The sequence below is a fragment of the Astatotilapia calliptera genome, chromosome 5 (assembly GCF_900246225.1).
Source record: "Astatotilapia calliptera chromosome 5, fAstCal1.2, whole genome shotgun sequence".
NCBI classification, from domain to species: domain Eukaryota; kingdom Metazoa; phylum Chordata; class Actinopteri; order Cichliformes; family Cichlidae; genus Astatotilapia; species Astatotilapia calliptera.
This window is the reverse complement of record NC_039306.1, coordinates 34125368-34146468: the sequence shown is the minus strand read 5'-3', so window position 1 is coordinate 34146468 and position 21101 is coordinate 34125368. Positions and strand designations below refer to the sequence as shown.

General features: G+C 41.1%; 1 protein-coding gene across 4 annotated transcripts in view; it reads right to left on the bottom strand.

Moving 5' to 3' along the window:
- Positions 1 to 21101, bottom strand: part of epha8 (eph receptor A8) — a 134845-nt gene that overhangs the window by 91234 nt on the left and 22510 nt on the right. For all 4 annotated transcript variants that reach the window (XM_026169027.1, XM_026169028.1, XM_026169029.1 and 1 more), the window contains exon 2: positions 8309 to 8373. In XM_026169027.1, the coding sequence (XP_026024812.1) occupies positions 8309 to 8373 (65 nt within the window). The remainder of the gene's footprint in view (positions 1 to 8308; positions 8374 to 21101) is intronic.

Sequence of the window (21101 nt, the reverse complement as noted above, 5' to 3'; positions counted from 1 at the left end):
CATTCCCCAGCTATTTTGCTGGGAACATTTTAATCCGGCTGTAACAGTGCTAAAATATTCTACTCACCTCTTGCTGTCTCTCTCCATCATTTCCCTCTATCTCTCCGTGTTTCTAGAAGCAAAACTTTAGTCTTGTTAACTAATTTACTGCCTTACTTATATAATAAGGTTATTTAATATTTGTTATGAAAAATCCTATCTCCATTTAATGACTGTAAAGAACTTAGTGTCAGTTAAGCCAATTTGTAAGAACAATCTGTCTTATACACCAACCCTTTGCAACATTAAAACTTCTGACAGATGAAGGAAATTGAAACTATCCAGATCTCCACCTGAGCTAAACAGTGAACAGAGACGCCATGAAATTCACAAGATTCAAGAGATCTCCTGCCAGACAGTGGAGGATACCCCCAGAGGTCGTGTGTCAGTACCCCAGAAGCTGTTTAGCTCCACAAAGGAAACACAGTCAGGTGGTTTTCATTTTGTGTCTTAATGGTTTGTTTATACAATCTTATTTTTATTTTCGTTTTTAAAGTTGTTCCAGGAGACAAAATTTGATGTTCACGTTCAAACGGCTTCCAAGGCAAACCTTAAAGTAACTACTGTTTATTTTTTATTAGTATTTATCTGTAAGTATTAAGAATGTTCACAGAACCACAAGGTCACCCACCATGCAACCACCCGACAGAATTATAACGGTCGCCTTTCAGCCACCAGCTACTGCTGCTTGTTGTGTACACGTACGTGTAGGTTTCTGTTTGAACTTTACCTCCCTTCCTAACATCTGATTTAATTAAACCAAATTCAATCCAATTTGATTTGCACACAGCACCAATTCAGCAGCAGTGAAGCTTACATCTTAAACTGAAGAGCCTACATTAACAGAGAGAAAACTCCAACAATCACGTGACCGCCTGTGAGCAAGCACTTGGCAAAAGTGGGGAGGAAAAGCTCCCTTTAAACAGGAAGAAACCTCTGGCAGAGGTCTTCCTACATTCAGTTTTTTCTTCCAATAAAAAGATGCATCCTCTGTTGGGTTAACATCAGGTGACTTAAAGGAAATGATGAATATCACATTTTCTTGCAGTGAGAAACTCTTGGGTTGCTTTTGCAGCATGCTGTGGGTCGTTATCCATTTGTAATGTAAAACACTGTTTGATCAGTTTTTCCAGCACTTGGCTAAAGCAGAGTGCCAGGAGGAAGGGTTAGAAAGAGAGGACCCAAAGGCCCATTTCAGACAGAGCTTGACATGCCCCCTTTTAAATCTGGAAACAGAGGTTGACGGGCAATTTGAGCTGATGAAGAATTTCAGTGAAGATTGTTCAAAAACACATTTTACAGGAAATTAAAAGAAAAAATATTTCACATGTCAACAGTTATACCATTTAAGCAGATATCATGCATCATTCGTACATAATTTAAGGCACCAAATCAAAGGGAATGAATCTGACTGTTGGCGCTGCATACGGCAAATGTCTGCATCCAATCTCTAGCCCTCCACCTAAAAATGACTCCACATTCAGGAAACCGCACAACGACAGCTTTAATCCATCTTCCTCTGGCATGGACTTGACACTTATTCCTCCTGTGTTCCCTGTGGGCAACCTCTCTATTTCTCCCTCTCACCTTTGCCTTTTTCACTCACTCTTAGTGACACGTGTGTCCCTTCCTGAACAACACTTCAAGATAAAAATAACATAATTGAGCCAGCAGACTATCAGCAGATCCATGCTTAATGCATTTGTTATGTCACAGTACATTCACACAATACTGCTGAATCCAAACTTCTCACCCACTTTGTGAGTCAAACACAGTGCGACTGTTCATGTAGGAGTCACGCTCTGTGCAGTAACAACAGCTTTTTGTGACACAGTCCTTCTGCTGCACTTGTATTTTCTCTAAACTAAGAACATCAGAAAGCTGCTGTGCCCAGAACCGGATGCTGCTGGCATGGCACATCCATAACACTGTAAACTGTCAGGATGGCAAAAAACGACCTTATCCTGTATACGTGCTGCATGTGTGTGCGTGAGAATGTGTGTATGGAAGTGTGACAGAGAGACAGGGAGAGTTAGAAAGTGTCAAAATATACTTATCAAAGAACCCACGAGGTCTCACTAATCTTTTCCTCTCTTACACTGTGTCTCAGTTAAAAGTCAAGCCGGACTATGAATACACATATTATTATTACCATAACATTATCATCATCAGATATTAAAGCAGAAGGTTTGGATATCTTAGTTTGTATTAAATTTGAAGGAGTGCAGGCTCTGGTTTAGCTCACTGGGAAAAGGCGGCCACATGCTGCTTGGCGCAGAGCGGCCGGCCCGGGTTCTGCGACCAGCTCTGTCCCGCATGTCTACCCCCTCTCTCTCCCTCTGCTTTCCTGTCACTCTTCACTGCACTATACAACAAAGCTGAGAAGGTCAAAAACAGTTACAGTTACAAACAAATATTAAGAACAAAGTGCTGCACAACACCAGCAACAGTATTGCCAAGAAGCACAGTAATGCACAAATGAAGCACATCTCTTGTCATCGCGATTTTATCGACATATTATATAGGTCACAGACAGTTTGCAAAGTTACTACCCCTGTACCTCTACTCTGATGTTAGTAACTCCACAGAGACGTCCTTCTCCTCACACACAAGGTCTTGTGCTTCTCATGATGCACTAAGAATTTCTTCTTCATTCTCCTCTTTTCACTCTGCGTGCTTATTCACCTCTCTGCATTGAATCATTAGTTATTATTAATCTCTGGCTCTCTTCCACAGGATGTCTTTTGTTGTCTCTTCCTCTGCTCACCCCCAACTGCTGCAGCTCCCTGAGCCTGGTTCTGCTGGAGGTTTCTTCCTGTTAAAAGGGAGTTTTTCCTTCCCACTGCTGCCAAATGCTTGCCTCATTGTTGGGGTTTTCCCTCTGTTATTGTAGGGTCTCAACTTTACAACATAAAGCTTCTTGAGTCAAAGAATATAGTCCCTCAACTTTTTCTAGCCACAAACATAGCCCATATTTACCAGCTCATGGTGGCAACAATCAGTTCATAAAACTACAACACGAAGCAAAACATTTATGGTTTATGACACTACAGTGCTCAGTCAGTCAGTTGATGTAAACTGTTGATCTCAATTTTACAATCTAGGCACCACTGGAAGCTCATATGCAAGAACACTGGGCTCTGAGATTGTCTGCCACTTACTAAAATAAGTTTGGTCGGCTTTCCTTTGAAAATCTCATGTCGCAGGCTTGTGCATTCAACTGTTTATCAAAGAATCTGATAATATATATAATGATAGTAATGCAGTCAAAAATTACATGTTAGTATTGATGATTTAATGAAGACAGTTTTGTATCAAAGCAGCCCTTATTCTAGGATTATGAGCGATACATTAGTCACTGCTCATCCAGTCTGACATGAGTACAGTAATCCATTGGCATGTGTTTTTCTGCTGGAACATGTACTTCCGGAAGCCGTGGCACGGAACGGCAGTTGACCGGAGGGGAGTGTACTCAGCTAGAATCATCGCACCTGTGCAGAATTACCTTGCCAGCGTAGACCTATTTAACGGGGCGATTGAGTCACAACCAACGCTGGAACGTTGAACTAAACCGGGTAGCGTAGTCATGATTAGCATACCCGGTTTGTGAAGGAGAGGACGTTTCGTTATTGAGCGTGTGTTTTTTCTCATCTGCCTCCAGGGTTCAAGGATTGGAGGAGGAGCCGGCACCAGGAATTGTTGTGGATTATTACTGCACTGTCACTGTGAGGAGAGGTCGCCGTATCACTGCACTGCCCTTTTTTTGGATTATGGACTTGAACTGTTAACTCACTTCTTTCACTGTAAATAAATCCACTGTCATTCTGCAAGGAGTCTCGCACCTGAGTCCTTTAATCCAATTCACATGACCATTATGATGCTTACTCATGCTTGAGGCAGGTCTTCATCTACACCACAGGTGGAGCTGATCAGAAAAAAAAATCACTTCTTTCTGGCAAGAACAAGACAAGAAGAAATTTAAGCAGGGAACAAAATTTTCTGAAGAAGGTGTCTTCTTATTTCACCGTTGCAGCAGTACCCCCACTGTGTGTCCTGACTGCACGAGATGCTAATATATCATAGAAACACCTATAAAGTCGTGGCATGCTTTCACATTATTGCCTACAAAAACTCAGGTGTCCACGTCTACTCAGTTTGTCTAACAAGAATGACATCAAAGTGCACCGTGAGCCAGCAGTCGCTTGTGGCACAGCCCACCGTTTCCAAGAACAACCGTGAGCACCAACCGGTGTCAGGAGTGTGAATCACCTAACATTTTCAGTGCTTCTCCTGCCATAGGGTTAGGGTTAGCCTAACTCTAACATACCATACATATACCATGTGATTCCTGTGCTGAGGTACAATTGATCAAATCGCACCACCACTTGCGCTCATGCTCACAGTTAACCTTAGCCCACCTATTGTAAACAGCTGTGCATCAGGACCTCTAAATTCTTTATCATTTATTGAGCCATACTGTATATTTATTCTGGTGCAGTCCTAGCGAGGAGACTCAAACCATTAAACATAGGTACTTTTCTGGTTTTCACTCACCATGGCTGAAAAAACCTGAAAGCAGAAGCTGACCCGCAGCAGCAGTAAGCACTGCTGCTGCTTCAATAGCTTTGCTGAGGAATCATTTTGAATGCATCATTATCAAGCTCAAAACATACACACTCTACTGTAGCACTTACTGCTCTGAGTATATCAAACCTCCCACACGGAAGACAGCAGCTCCTTACTTACATTAAACAAGCCTAGCATTTTCTGTGCCCAGACTCACAAATGACAAAATCCAGCTGGAGGCCATCAGTGGTGAAAATACAAACAACCTTAATTCTATGTATGCACAGTAATGTATAGTTGATAGATTTGTGTGGCAATATGAGTCTTGAATATTTAATGCCAGCATGCCAGAAATACCAAGCGCTGGATACGCTCTTGATCTCAGGTAACTTGTCAGCAGCATGATGTGTATTTATCCAGCTACAAACATTAGTTTTGTCTTACACAAACGAGCCGTCAGAGAAATGCAGAGCTTCTCTCAATGTCAAAAAATGAAGAGGAAATGCCAAACTAGAGAAGTTGCATCCTCCAACCTGTGGATCCTCGATACGTTTGAGGTATCACATCCCACCAAATGCCAAATGCAAAACAGTTAGAAAAGTTGAAGAGGGAAAAATGTCAGTGGTATGTAAGACCATCCCAGTTTTTAGGGTTGTCTCATTGTTGTTGTTAATGTCATTAACACCAAAGCAGCTGAAACTGTTAAAGAGCACCCTCTGCTACCAAACTGACCCGATCAATATCCCAGAAGTTTGATTGACTTGGTCAAGTGTTTCCTTCATTTTTTCAAGTTGAGTATTACTGTTATATTATAAGGCTTTTTGTAATTCAAGGCATGATTTTTGGAAACACAAAATTATAATTAAAAGATCAGAAGAATTTTTAATCACACGTGCAAATGGGTCAGTACAGGCAATGGAGTGAGCAGCTGAAATGGGCTGGAACAATCCACAACAAAATCCCAACACTGTCAGTTAACAAGTAATTAAATGTGATAGACAGTTTAATACTTAATGATAGCAAGCAAGTTCATTCTCCGTCAGCTGCAGGCTGGCACGGTTTCCAGCTGATGCCATGAAGTTACTCATCAAGCCTGAAAGTGATGTCACCCTACTGCACAATCTGCACGCACACACCCTTTCCTTCGTCTCATCCCCATCAGGTGGGGAAGGGCAGCGAGCATAAACGGAATTACTTTTTCTTCAGTGGCAAAAAAAACCCCTCAGCAAATATCATCAAACACACAAGATGTTTCTGTGCGACTTGGCCAACTGCCTCACTAGCCTAAAGGTGCAGTAGCAGTATTTAAGGGGAAAAAAATACGTGTGATAACTTCACTCTCAGAGATGGAGAAAGATGTGAGAAACTGCAGACAGTAGAGGAAGGTGAGAGATGACTTTTAAAGGTACAGACTGCTCAGCAAGTGATATTTGATAAACTGGAAACCTAAAGCTTACATGTACTTACTCTTTGTATTTCTTTTAAAGTCGGGCAAAATCGTGATCTGTACTATTTCACCTAATTCAAATGGGACATAAAATGAATAATAAGGACACTGGTTTGCTGTGGTGTCCAGTCATCATAATTTGGATTAAATGTAGGAGAGTAACAAGTCGTCACTTTGAACTGTGGATGCTCTTTGGAAAAACTGCAGATTTCCACCTTTAAACTAGCTTGCAAGGTTGGGAAGCTGCTAGGACGGATGCAACATCTGCTTATATATTGTAGACTGGAACCTCAGAGCCAGCAGCCACACGGGTCAGCTGATCCAGCCCGTCCGCGAAAAAAACAAATTAAAATAGTTCATAACACAAAGTACTGTGTGACCTATTTCTAAATGAGTCTTTTCCCTGTGCTACACACCTACCCAATAACTTCAGATTCCCTCATCTTCCAAATCCCATTTTAATCCCTGAATACAGTATATTAAAATAACAGCTAGCCAGCAGTACAGCATGTAATGACTATGTTGTGATATTTTAATGTCTGTGAATCTTTGGGGAGGGTTTGTATTTATGTTTTTGCTTTGTTGCAACTTCATTTCCACTGAGGAAACTATTTTTATTAAAAGGATTTGTCTAGATAAGACTTAAAAATTGATGTGTTACCACAATTATTATTCTAATAATAATAATTATTGTTGTTATTATTTTGTTTTTCCACTGTTTTTTGGAGAAGCTGTCTGCAGGGGAGATACAAACATTACTTTTTATTGCACAAAAGGCAACGAGTGTGATGGTGAAAAGCAAAGTATATCCAGGCTATATGTGCATTATAGTGATAACAGCACAGACAGCATGTTAACACAAAGTTAGCCATGAACCCAGAGAGATGTTAAACCTAACAACCAACAGGTAACACAAAGCAGTAGGCTGCAGCCTCCGTTTCTACCTGTTTAATTTCTAAAGTAGATTCGCCCCAATGATCACTTTAAAGTCTCTTTATGCTGGTTTTCAACTTTGCTCTGTGCTGTCGGCTTTGTATAAAATGGGATTTGTGTTACTGTATGGAACTGTTGGGTAATTATGAGACAATGTGTTTTGTAATGAGAAAGTAATGTAACTAGCAGTGTAACAAATTACTTTCTCCGGCATGTAATCAGTGATTTTGCAAAGTAGTTTCTTTTATTTATGATTCATAACCTTAACCTACAGGTCGTGTTTGCTGTGCATGAATGGATATAAATGGCCTGAGCTCCCCCCAAAAAGTTCAAATGAATTCACACCATCTGTGTTTTCATTGACAATCATGTAATCATAGTGTATGTAGCCTGACTACAGCGCCACAAAGCTGAACTCCTACTCTACATCTACTCTGCCAAGTGTTTGTTCTGCAGGAGCAGCGAGGAAAGAAAATCTCTCTCATCAAATTATGAGTGAATATTTCCTGCATATTGAACCAATTAAATGAAACACTACAGGCTGAGTTTATGTAATCTAGATGTTAGAACATGGACCTGTCAGGATGGAGGAGACTCACTTCTCACGCTGGTATCACGCCGAAGGAGTGATTTCACTCAAAGCTCTAATCCAATTCTTCCAGCTCTTTTCTCAGGACTTGAAAGACAATCCATCTGTTCCTCCTGGCCGCCGTTCAATCACACCGCCTTCTGTTGTGTGGGCCGGAGGTGAGTTAAATGTTTCTAGCACTTCGCTGACAGCCGAGGGAGTCAGGGACACGGTGGCATCTCTCTGCTATAAAGATCGCGGCTGGAGTCCTAATTCATCACCCCAGGCATCATCATGTGGCATTACAATATGCTAATGCGGCGACGCCGTGCCCTCGCTCTCACCTCGTTCTCTCTTTCATCTTTTTCTCTCCTCCCTGTCTCGCTGGGGGCTGAGCCACCTCCACCCCAAATCCCACTCTGCAATACGCACCTTGCTGCCAGTATGTGCAGGGGGCTTAAGAGTGATGTCAAAGCCAATGTTGGAATTAGGTGAGTGCTGTGTGTAGTTGTCTGACTGCAAATGACGAACATGTAATTAGCCTTTCGTGTCAGAGTTACAACTGGATCGCGTTTAATAAGAACAGGCTTCCCCACCAACTGGAAAATCACCTCACATGCTTTCAAATGGGAAAAAATAGAAATAACTTGCAAACAGGTATTTTTGGGGTTTAAATTTATGGACTTGGGATTAAGCGCAGACGCAGTACAAAACGACTGCCCTGCAAACATGCCGGTATCAGATGTCATTCTTACCCCATGTGATGGATATGTTAGCCAGCCCCAGTCTCCTGAGATTGTAGTCGTGTCCAGTAGATTCACTGCAAAAGAGAGAGAAGAGAACAACACACCGGAGGAGGTAAGTGGTGAACTTTAAATGATTGTTTTTCCTCATCCTGCCCCATCCATCCTGTCCTTCATAACTATCCTCTGTGTGCACTGGCACCCGACAGAGCACCCCACATACACACATACACCTGTCTGACAGGTGTGACTGATGAGCCGGGACGGTCGTCACGGCAACTCTAAGCCAGGTGTCACATCCGTGATGTCACCTTGACCTGTTTCACCCATCACGGCACCTCAGAACCTCAGTGGTATGAGCTCAGAATAGAACAGGACACGAAACACTGCTTTTCAGAGTGGAATAGAAACACTGCATTAACTTGTTTGTTTATATGGGTGAAAACCACCAATCAGAATGCTCCATTTTCATATGTGTTTTAAGTCAGGAAAGAAGTGGCATGTAAAAGGCAAGTACCAAACACCAGCATGTAACACATGGGACGGACATACAGAAGGTTAACAAGAGTGCAAAACAGTTTGACAAAACATTACGGCAAAGTGTCACTCCAAGCAGGCGGCGACCAATCAGACACTGTTTGCCTGTCTCTATTTTTCATGGTACTTTTGTTTATTGCTTGTTGGCTGGAAGTTTCAAGGGCAGCACAGTGGTGCAGTGTGAACATGCCTCACAGCAAGGCTGTGGTTTCAGACCTTTCTGGGGCCTTTCTGTGTGGGTTTCCTCCCACAGTCCAGACATGTACATGCTAGGCTGACTGGTGCTTCAGTATTGGCCGTAGGTAAGGATGTAGGGTGCGTGAATTTGGCTTACAGCGCAAACCACTTTTGTTTGGTCAGTAAAAGTAAAAATACCAGTCCAGTACTGCAGTATTATTTGGGCATTTAAGTGCAGATTTGTTCTGTTTGAAGCCAATTATGTCAGACTGACTAACACTTAACTTATCTTTAGCTTTGTTACAGCAAAAAAACTGAAATGAGAAGTTTTTTTTCTCTTACCTGGTAGTTAAGCATTTGGTGCATGTGTTTTTTCCCTGTTTGTTTGCTTGTTTGTTTAATTGTTTTTGGTTTTTAAATGAGCCCAACCTGAAATAGCTAACACATAGCTGAACTCTTTTTTACCATCATAAGTGTTGTTCAAATGACTGTAACTCCATTATGCTCATTGTTTTAGAAAGTTGAGAAGACGAGCTGTACGGGATATTCGGTGTGTCACAGTAACACAAAGCATTCACAAAGTACTGCTGTCTGAACACGGGCAGCATAATCAGCTCCACCTTGCTTTTGGCAAATGGCAAACCACGTTCCCATAACTCCTCGATCATTTTGGGCTAGAGAGAAAATTCAAATAGGAAGCCCGAGCTAAATGTTAAAATAAAAGTAAAAAAAAAAAGGTTTTAGAGAAAGTCGTGTCACAGAAATAGCAGCAATTTTATAAATATTTAATATAAACATAATTTAATAACTATAATTATATAATAATTCAATTTGGTAGCACTATATAATACAGCCCAGGACCAACCCAGTAAGCTTGTTTGGTCATCAAGCTTTTAAAAAGTGCAAACAGCTAACTTATGACATTTTAGAATTTGAAAATAAAAACCTCCATTTACTGTGAATGACCTGTAGCAGCATCTTCATGGAGACCCACGCGCTTGAGTCATGTTCACTTCAAATGGAAGTTAAAGTATTTTCAGCTCACACAGACTTGTCCTTCTTCCTATAATTTCTGTATGTTTTGTGTCTTTATCCGATACAGCTGCATCTAAAATTCACTCCACATTCGATCAAAACACATCTGAGTGACAGGACTTTACAAGATGGGATGGACAGCTGAGGAAAAATCTTGGTGAACTATTAATTCTACACAGCAGCAGTGTCCATACAGTCTGCTCAAGCAGGTATGTGTGTGTATGTGCGTGTATCTCACCCCTCCAGCACTTCCAGCTAATATGATCTCTGCCCCAAGGCTGCTTGTCAAGCAGCCAAGTGCTGTTCCCCATATTAGAATGAGTTTAACAAAACACTTCACACTTCTTAGCTTTCGGTCTCTCATCTTCATCTCTCTGCTTGACACTTGCTCTCTTCCTGTCTCTCTTGCTACCGTATGCAACCGTTTTCCCTCAAAGCAGCAAGCGAACTGCCAAGGCCTGGCCTCCTCCCCCTCAGCTGGCTGAGTTCATGCTTTTTACTCATACGGATAATTTTTCAGAAAACAACCGTGAGGTGATCTCTGTGGTTTCCTTGGAAAATGCTGCAAAGTGAAAGTTCAGAAATGATGACACTGACTGTTCAGAAGTTGCGCTTTTGTGCATTTGCATGTTTTGTAGATGGCAGTCTGCCGGCAAAAAGGAAATGATGACATTTACATATCTTCCTCTGTGATAGTTCATGAGTAACTATGATGTCTGAAAACTAGAAAAGCACCACAGAGAGACATTTCATGCACAGGAAGAGATGCGCAGACATTGATTGACGATAAGTGACAGGAAAAAAGCTGATGCGCGTAATGAGCACTTAAAGCGTCTTACACAGGTGTTTTCTCTTCTGCCTGATTAGATGTCCTCTCAGAACTGTGCGAGCACTTTGTGCTTGACTGACGTCTGGCTTTCTCCATAACTTTAACAACAAACACTCCTACATATCTTTTCATAATACTGCAATAAATATGCAGTATATATAATATACAGTAAAAAAAAGACTATGGAAATTTCTTTCAAATTCAGCAGACACAAAAGAAAAAAGCCAAGATTAGTCCAGTATCAGCTCTAACACTAACGTCAACACTGTCTGAGGAAAACTGTATCTGAAGCATCCTGCTGCGTTTTTTGTGTTTATCAGAGTTTGTTCACTGAAACAGTTGCTTGTCGCTGCTGGAAACACGGCTGATGAGAGAGCAGAGACTGGTTCACATAGTAAATGTGGCATGGAACAAAAATAAGGGTGAAAACAAAGAGTGAAGTATCTATTGTGTCTGCAGAAGTGCCTGTAATCATTAAAGTGCCTCTGTTAGCCTTTATATAGTAATATCCCTTTTTTTGTTTCACCCACCGGTTAGTTTGATATAGCCACAAAGAATATTTGGTTAGGTTAACAAAAAAACACACTCTTTTACAGCGTTGAACATCTTAGAAGGCTCCATCTTCTAGCACGAAAGAAAATCTTTTCCCTCCACATCTAAAGGTGTCAGCACATTTATTACAATAAGAGCTTATGTGGTCTTTTTTTTGAATACAGTCCTATCGGAGGTTGCCCAGTGACTACACTGAGCTTTTCTGGTTAGTGTTAGACAGCAACTGATTTTTAAATATTTACGGCAGTTAGTCACAATATTATCACAGATTACATGTAACTCCTGACTTGACACTACAAAGTACAAATACTTTGTTACCGTACCAGAATGTTCAGGTTTCTGTACTTTTACTTTTACGCCCTACTTTTTTAAACAGATATCTGTACTTTCGACTTCTTATATTTTCAGAACAGGCTCGTTACTTTTGCTTTAACAGATTTTGAGGGGAGTTACTATTTGACGTCCCTGCAAGCCTTCAAACATTAAAACAAATATGAGAGTGAACAGTGACACATGAAAGGCAGTCCTGTTTCAGTATTAATCACCAAGTAAAAAGAGATGAAAGAAGCAAAATTGTTTACCAAATTCAGGGGTTAAAGTGGCTCGGTGTTTTTAATTACCAACTCCAGGTCTCCGTAAGTTATTCTTGCAGTACTTAAGCAACTAGCAAGCCCTACTGGAGAGGAGCGCACATAAAGAGAATTTATTTTATTTAAGTAGGTCATTTCAGTGCAGCATTTCTATCAAACATTAACAAACGCACAACCTGTGTGACGTTTGTCTCACGGTGTGTTGCAGCTAAAGGTCCAGCTGCTGTATTTCACAGGGAGAGAAAAGAAAGAAAGCTAACTTTACTCAGAGATGGAGAAAGATAAGAAAGACTGGACAGGAGAGGAAGAAGAGAGCTTAGATTTAAAGGTGAGGACTGCTCAGTGGTGTTAAACTGTAAATGTGAAGCTTATATGTAAGTCCTCATGTTTTTAAATCAGATATTGGGTCTGTACATGTGACATTAGGGTTTTTTCTTATATTGTGAAACATGCTGAGGCCGACTAACTGTGTTATTTAAAGGTTGTATGAAAATCCTCTGCAGGTTAGTGCAGGATAAACAGGTTAGTTTGCTGTACCGTGAATGTTTCAAAGGCCTTCCCACCTGCTGGATCCCATTTTAGCCTCTTCTCTACTAATATTCCTGTTAGAGGCAAAGTCACTCTCTACAGAGTAGGAAACAAAATAGAGATATTTTTTAAATTCCTTCTTTTTCTCTGTTTATGTTCTTTTTTACTTTTACGTGAGTAAAGAAGTTGAATCAGTACTTCGACTCTTACTGAAGTATTTTTTAACACTCTCTGTACTTCTGCTACTCTATAAAAGTACAGAATATCTGTACTTTTGCCCCCTCTGTCAATAGGAGGCTGTTTCTGTTTTAATGCTGTTTTAGTGTCATCTTGATGCGCCAAAATCACTCTGAAGATGGCAACTGACTGCAAAGCAATTATTTTATTTTTATTATTAACTGTAATTTGTGCTGATAATTATGTAATAATTATGAATTAAGAGCAATAAGATGCTTTTCAGAGTGTAGTGACTTTCGAGTCTCCTAGCATAGTTGTTCCTAACTGTAGCCTGAAGAACGTTCTAATTAGGCGGAATCATTGAAAACACCTGTGTGGGTTGACAGCCCTTCAACGCAAATGATGCGTGTGCATACACCCACACACACACACGGACATGCACAAAATCACTTATTTTGCAGCTCACTTTATTAAAATGATTCTGGGCTGTCTGGCTCTTTGGTGGCTCCAAATAGCAGGAGTCAGCCATTCTTAGAAGTAATGAAGAGATCTAATCTGGGTTAGTCCAACTCTGAACAGTGCTTACTGGCTGCTGTTTTGCAGAGGGAGTTGTGTGTTTTGCTCTCAAGTGTCAATTTGTGGCTTGCAGTGGGTCAAGAACACCCACAATTCATAGAGGCAACTAGGATGAGTGCAAAATGAAGTAATGGGGATGGAGCACTCTTCTTCACTGAAGCTCCACTTCATGATTTAGAGTAATAAGACACAAGTATTTTTCCATAAAAATCTTGCCAAGTGGAGTCTCGTCATCTCCTAATTTCTCTGTGCAAAGGCTGTAGCTTTTCTCACGTGTTGCAATTAGCTGGTGTGTCACTCCTTCTAATTTGGGCATTGGGCCGCTGTGGAGGGCAGTGGGTCAGAACACACAGACAGATGGCAGTGCCACCATTCGCTCATCCCTCCATCCATCCCTCCCTCATCTCCCAGCCTTCTCTCTGCCTCTCCCTCGCCAAGGCGCCGACATCCCATTGCATCGTATCGATGATGCGGTAGCCCCTTGCGCTCTAGCCAAGGTCACAAATGGATGTCGCCAATTACACTCCCCTGAGTGCTCTCCGCCGGCCCGCCAAAGTGACATAATGAAAGCAGCGTACCGGTGCAAGTGGATTTAATAATTCTTCGCTGCACCGAGGGAATTTTGCTCCACTATACTGTTATTATTAAAGCACAAAAAAATAAAGACAAATAAATCCACTCCCTGAATCTGAAAATATGTGAGGCGGCATGTTATCACTGCCGCAGACCGTGTGAAGATTCACAAGCCGTTCCCAGTGGTATTAATTTAATTTCCACTCAAATGAGAAATCCCTCTGTCTTTGAAGGTGGTGGGAGTCATTTATCTAATTTGCTCTGGCTGCCTGAATTATGACTCGTATACAAGCGATAGGGTTTAGTGGCATGTCTGCTGCTTTGCTTTAATGTGACGGCAACTGTGTGAATAGAAGAGAGGACAGGCAGTAATTAGCACTTTGTATACACACACCCCAACACACACACACACACACACACACACACACACACACACACACACACACACACACACACACACACACACACACACACACACACACACACTTTGTCTCATCTTGTATGGAGGAAAGCGGAAAAAAGCTCAATCCTCTTTTTTTAATTCTCCTTTTCTTCATTGCATTCCCACCTCCACCTTCAAGCGCTGTTTTCACAAAGTTCTAAAAGCAGTGCTTTACAAGGCTTTTGAGGGAACAGGCTGACCTCCAGTAAGCTCCAGCAGCAGAGCTCGGTCTCAAAAGCTCTGCAGCAGTGAAGAGGTTAAAAGCCTCTGTTTGGCGTTGGCCAGGCGGAGGGACCGAGAGTGCATCTCCTTGAGGACCCCCGGGCTTGAAATTGAGTTTGTTCCTGTTTCACAGCATTCTCTTAATAACAGGAACACAAACCATCACCCCCACCTACACCTTCACCAATTTCTCTCTGTGCTGCTCTCCTCCACATCTCGGGGAGCGCCAAATGAAAAAGCTGTCCGCCAACTTGGGAGCTTGTTCCCACTCACTCAGAGACACAACACATATTTCCCAGGGCGGCGCTCAACTTTTTCGGAGTGCCATTTCTTTTCCCTCCTCTCTCGCCCCCACGACTCCATCGGACTGGTAGGTTAGCGCCGGGGCTCGTGCCTGAGCGCCTGCGGCCTGGCACTTCATGTCACAGGCATGTGTCAAATCAGCCAGGCCTTCCGATGCCTCTGAAAAGGCAGCAGTGGTCGTGGCCGGCTGAAAGTGGGCGCATGTGTGGCTGGAGTCAACGTGGAAGGATTATGGGCTGTCACAGAACGGCTCGCCTGCAGCGCTGTCGATGGCTCGGTATGGCCAATAGCAACAAAGTTGTCTTTATATATATATATATATATATATATATATATATATATATATATATATATATATATATATATATATATATATATCCGTGGTAATCGGAGCACTAGGTGCGGTGACTCCCAAGCTAGGCGAGTGGCTCCAGCAGATCCCGGGAATAACATCGGAGATCTCTGTCCAGAAGAGCGCAGTCCTGGGAACAGCTAAGATACTGCGCAGGACCCTCAAGCTCCCAGGCCTCTGGTAGAGGACCCGAGCTTGAAGGATAAACCGCCCGCAGGGGCGTGCTGGGTGTTTTATATATATATGTATACACACAAACACAAAAAAAGAGGGGAGTATAGATGGAGGAAATGGCAAAACACAGCTCAAAACTTCATTTCCACCCCAAAAGACATGGTCATGCATTTCAGAAAGGAGAGTGCAGCCATCACTCTACACAAAGTGTATCAGCACACACACATATAGCATGTGTACATGCAGAGAAATAAAAGGCAACATTCGATGGCAATCAAAAATGTGCATAGACCAACGCATAAGTGTACATCCTTTCAAGCAAATATGCACACTCACACATATGTACAGACACACTCATTGATGGCACAGCTCTTGTGTGAGACAGGCACAGTGACAGCTGTGTAATTATCTCATCAACACCTCCCTGCTCTAACAAGCTTCTCCTTCTCTTGTCTCTCTTCGAGCCGCCTGTAACGCTCCTCATAGCTGCTGCGACCACGGACGATAAAAGCCTTCACGGAGATGAGAGGAGCTTCACCAAAACACCGAACGCTGGCGCTCGCTTTTTCTCTTTTATTTCCTCTTAGTCTCTCTCTCACACACAGACGCACACACTGGGACACACAGAGCTATTGTCTGTCCTTTCTAGTTTTGTTTTTAGAATTGCTTTGCAGTCCCAACACCAATTCCATACTCTCCAATTATAAGAACAAGTCCACATAAATTACTGCCTCTCAAGAAAACTCAAACCAATATGAAATAATTTACAAGCATTCTTTTCATCGCCAGCGCTCCCCTCCTCTCCTCTTTACAGATGCAAGTGTATGGGTTTTTTTTTAAATGCTCATGATGAGCAGTAACAGTCACAGGGAGGTGTGCTGGTTCAAGTCAGGCAGATGAAATGAAGAAATGAAAGGTGGAAATGAATTAAGGGAGACTGATATGATTCCCAAATTGTTCATTTGGTGCTCACAAGCAAAGAGAGAGCACATTATTAGTAGATCGTGTTAATGCACCACACCAGGACACTTGAGTATCCAATGATGGTGGGTGATTAAAGTAAAGTAGTTTTCAGGCATTTTTGAGATTGAAAGTGTGAATCCTCGGTCACCAATGAGTTGTACAGCAGTCCAGATCCAGACCCAGATGCCATTCTTTGCTGGTTATTTCAGTCTGGCACAGCTGTTCTGAATGGGTTCATGAATAAGGTAGATGTTAATGGATATATTCAACAGCTCTGGTACACAGGAAACACACAGACCAATCACATGCTTTGTGAGTCATTCCATGTGATGCTGCTCAGCCAATCAAATAATTTATTTAGAGTGCATGTGGGAAAACAGAAAACTCCACGAGGAGATGAGAGAAGCCTGAAGAAGTAAGTCAGGGGAGCAGCAAGAAAAGAGGGGTTAAAGCTGAGATGGGTTACATGTGAAGGAAAAAGAAGAAAAGGGGAAACGCAGAGTACAAGTTTTCCTTTTTTTTAAATTAAGCATTTAATTTTAGGATAGCTTTTTCTAAAAGTTATTTTTTTTAACTTTTGAATGCAAACCTTGATTAACTTTGAATGAGAAAGAATTAAATATATTGAAATATCTTGCACTGAATTCTGAAGCAGGTGGAACTTTATGACATTCTGGAACTTTGTTATTTTCTTGAACTGGACCTCTTTAATTTTTAACTGACAGCCCTGCTGTATAGAAAAGAAACGTACAATCATGGCTTATCAGGCACAGCTATGCTGCAGAGTGAGAAAAAGAAAGAAAGAAAATGTGATTTTATTTGGGGTAATAAGTTATGAGCTGGAAGAAGTGCAAATAGATTTATCATGATTGTGAATGTGTTTACATTTTATTTTTACCTGTTGAAAGACGTTTCATTCAAATACTGGCTTCCATTTTAGCGATCTACGATGGAGGAGTGCTGGCAGGCTATACACTAAAAATGTTACGCCTGTAACATCTGTTCCCTGAAGGAGGCAAACGGGGTGCAACACAAGGTTGCCTCCCTGTGCAGCTGGGCTCGATGAGCAGTGGTTATCGAAATGAGGGAGAACTGTGTTACAGGGCTGCTCATAAGTCATCACAGTTCATCTCCCTATCATGTTTTGAGTTTTGAGTAGGGCTCATGGTATAGTTTTGGTTTATGAAGTTATTTATGTTCCAGTTATTCAGTATTTCATCCGCTGTATTCACTCTGTTGTTTGTATCCTAGTGTCATGTGTGTGCAATTGTTTGTATAGTCTGTGTCTCAGTGTATGTCCTGTCTTATTGTGATAGTCCTGTGTAGGTGATGTTCTGTTCTGCTTCCCTGTTTCGTCAGTCAGATTATGTCCAGCCGTGTTTCCTCTCTGCCTGGATTCCCTCTTGTGTATATAATGTCTCTGTCTCCTTCTGTCCAGTGTTGTGATCTCCTTCTTGCTGTGTTTCCTGTCTGTATAGTAATTCCATGTATAATTCTGCCTGTTTAGGATCTCCCAGTTAACCTTCCCGTTTAGTTGTTTACCTATAAACTCACAGTCCTGCCTGTGAGTCTGCACTTTGGGGACATAACTCTGCCTAGCACACAGATCCACTAACACTGCCTTAAAGGCATGAATAGACATGTCTTCAGCCAAGACATGTGGGGCTATGACATCCCATAGTATGTGTTGTACCGAGTGCATCAACCGAAAGAGAACATATCCTCCAGTACCAACTTGGGTCATCTTTGCACTCCACAACTCAGTTTTGGAGTTTTCCATTAGGTGGTAGTACCTGGTACCAGGTACTGTCTCTGTAACTGCTTGGGGTTCCAAGCGATCTGAGGTGATCCAATGTGATGTCAACAGTGGGGTCACTCGATGAGTCATGAGAATGTCTCCATCACAAAAATCAAAACCACCATTTTTGAAACCTGACAACAAGGGAAATGGCTACACAAAAGACCATGACCGAGGTTCCCAAGTCTGACACAAAGCCATACACCACATTTGCCTTAAAGACATTGTTGTGGCGTTCATGTTGCATAGGTACTAGGTACTAGTGCAAAATAATAATTGACTTTAGGCCATGAAAACAGATCAGAGGGGAAAATGAGTGTAAAGTGTAAGGGTTAGGGTTAGCACATGTTGGTAAACTTCAAAGGGCTGTTCAACTTTCAGTTGTCATGTCAAGACCCAGATTCACAGAATATAACCTTATCAGAATTAGCTTGAATCACGGCCCTCTTTAAAGATTTTCTTCATAGCAAAGCAGCTTTTTCTTTGCTTACTATTCCAAGACTTATCTTAAAGTAAAATGAGTCTGATGAATGTGTCAACATTAGATTCTTCTCCGTCACTCAACTGAAGTTATCTGGGCTGCTTCACTAAATTTCCCCAAGTCTAGTTTTGTTTGACAAGATTTAAAGAGGGCATCAGAAGAAGAAGAAAAACCCTGTAAACTGAGTTCTGTAAAGTTTCTTCAGCCAGTATTGACTTTCATTTTACAGAGAAGGGAACAAAATCATGTGGCTTCCTGGATGACAAATGAGCTGTAAATAAACCACAACACATGGGAGCAGAACTCCAGGCTGGGATCACACCCAATACATAACATGTTTGTGTTGCTGCAAATGCTTACCCACAACATATGTTACTACACATTATGCCAGCATTCTGTGGTCATTTTTCTTCTTTTCCTACCTTCTTGCTTAATACTATTTTGATAATTACTGAGTTAATAGTATTAGTAAATATTGTGTGTAATGCATTTAAAAAACCCTCATATAGTTTTTTGTTGTTGTTTGTTTGTTTGCTTTTTTAAAATAAAACTGTTACAGAAAACCTATTTTTATTTTCAGGCTATAAGAATTTTCAAGCAGGCTCCAAGAAGGTTTGCATGTGTACAGCCTTAATGCTGGCTCTCATCCACTGTGTAATAAACTAAAGACTCGAGAAAGACAGAGAGATGCTCTCTCTCTCTCTCACACACACACACACACACACACACACACACACACACACACACACACACACACACACACACACACACACACACACACACACACACACACACACACAGAGTTCAACACTGAATGCTCATCACTGATAAGAAGGTAGTGATCTGTGACAGAGTGGCGCAGCCATTAAGGGAAGGAACGACAATGCAGTGACTGCATCTTTTCTTGATGAAGTTTGCCTTTAAAATGTGGATTGGATTACAAACCTGAGTACATCAGCTAATTCCTTATTATAATGGTACATTTTTTTTAATTAATCTAAGCACATTTTAATGTATTTATGGTGCATTGTAAAAGCTGATGCCAGTTAACATACTTTCTGGTACCTTTTTGGCCATGAATAATTTCAATAATCACCTCCTCACCTAACAAACTGATTATAATAATTTTGAGTAAAATGTAACTGAAATGTATAAACGCAAAAGTTTATTTATTCACATAATTAATCATTAAGGAAAATATGCTTAGTATAAATTTAATGCATACCAATCCAATACATTTCATTTAAATTTAATGTTTTCCTTTGTACTTATGCAAAAAAATTACTTGAAGAATTTACATCAAATCACTTAAAGTCAGCATTTTGAGTGTAAATATTTTCTTCAGTGTGGAGTCCAATCACTTGGACCTGTAGATACATGACTATAGACTTTACCTCTATTTTTAAAACTGTAAACAGTAAGAAACCATCAATAGGAGAGAACACTGCCAGCCTACAGAGGAGCCCTGCTTAGTAGAGCCACAATAGAGAAACAATGATGTAACAGAGATATATGGGCTACATTTTTCTTTAAGAGAAAATGAATATTTTACACATTTATGCCTTCATTGTCCTTGTCGTTTCTTAATTTACTCTCAGCATGTTTTTCTACATATCCTCACATCTCCCCATCTGAATAAATACTCACTGTCCTTTGTGGCAGTTTTCCATATGTCTAACTTGCTGTAAAAACGGTGCTTTGTTCAATGGTGTTCAGCTCTTTTTTTCCATTTTCTTTCTGTGTTTCTTGCTGTGTCTTTTTAGCATTTGTTGCAGTGGCCCATTTTCCCCACAGGGATCATTAAAGCTTCATCTCGTTACCTCCACACCTACACTAACCTTCCTCCCTCTTCTTCCTCGTCTCATCTTTCTTCAGACTCTCCCTGAAGTTTTTCTCCCCAGAGGCTCTTCTTTCCTCCGAATGTCTCCATTGTGGTGTAAGCCTTTTGTCCTTGGTACCAAGAAAGCAGTACAACCGATGGCGGGAGAAGACGGCTGAGAGACTTATAATGACACGCAGATGCAGATGTTCCCTTTAGAAAAGACTTTGTTTCAACTTTTCACCCTCTGCTTCTGAACTCATATGATAAGTGCCACCAATAGGTTTTAAAGTGGTAGACAGAACAAACAAGTGGAAATGGTATGAAACAGTGTGGACACACGCACACATTCACGCACACACACACACACACACACACACACACACACACACACACACACACACACACACACACACACACACACACACCAATTTTTGGATAAAAAATAAAAAAATAATATACACTTGGTTTTTTTATTCACATTAAATATTTTGAATGGCTCAGATATGTTTGCATAAATTTACATAATTATACAAAAAATTTTTATTTTTGAGTATTTTGTCAAAAATTTAATCCTGAACCCGACTTTTTAATTTTTTGAATCGTTATTTAATTTTTTGGCGTAAAGTTCAGCGTTTAGTCAGGAAACAACTGTTTAATTTCTTGTAAACTTTCCT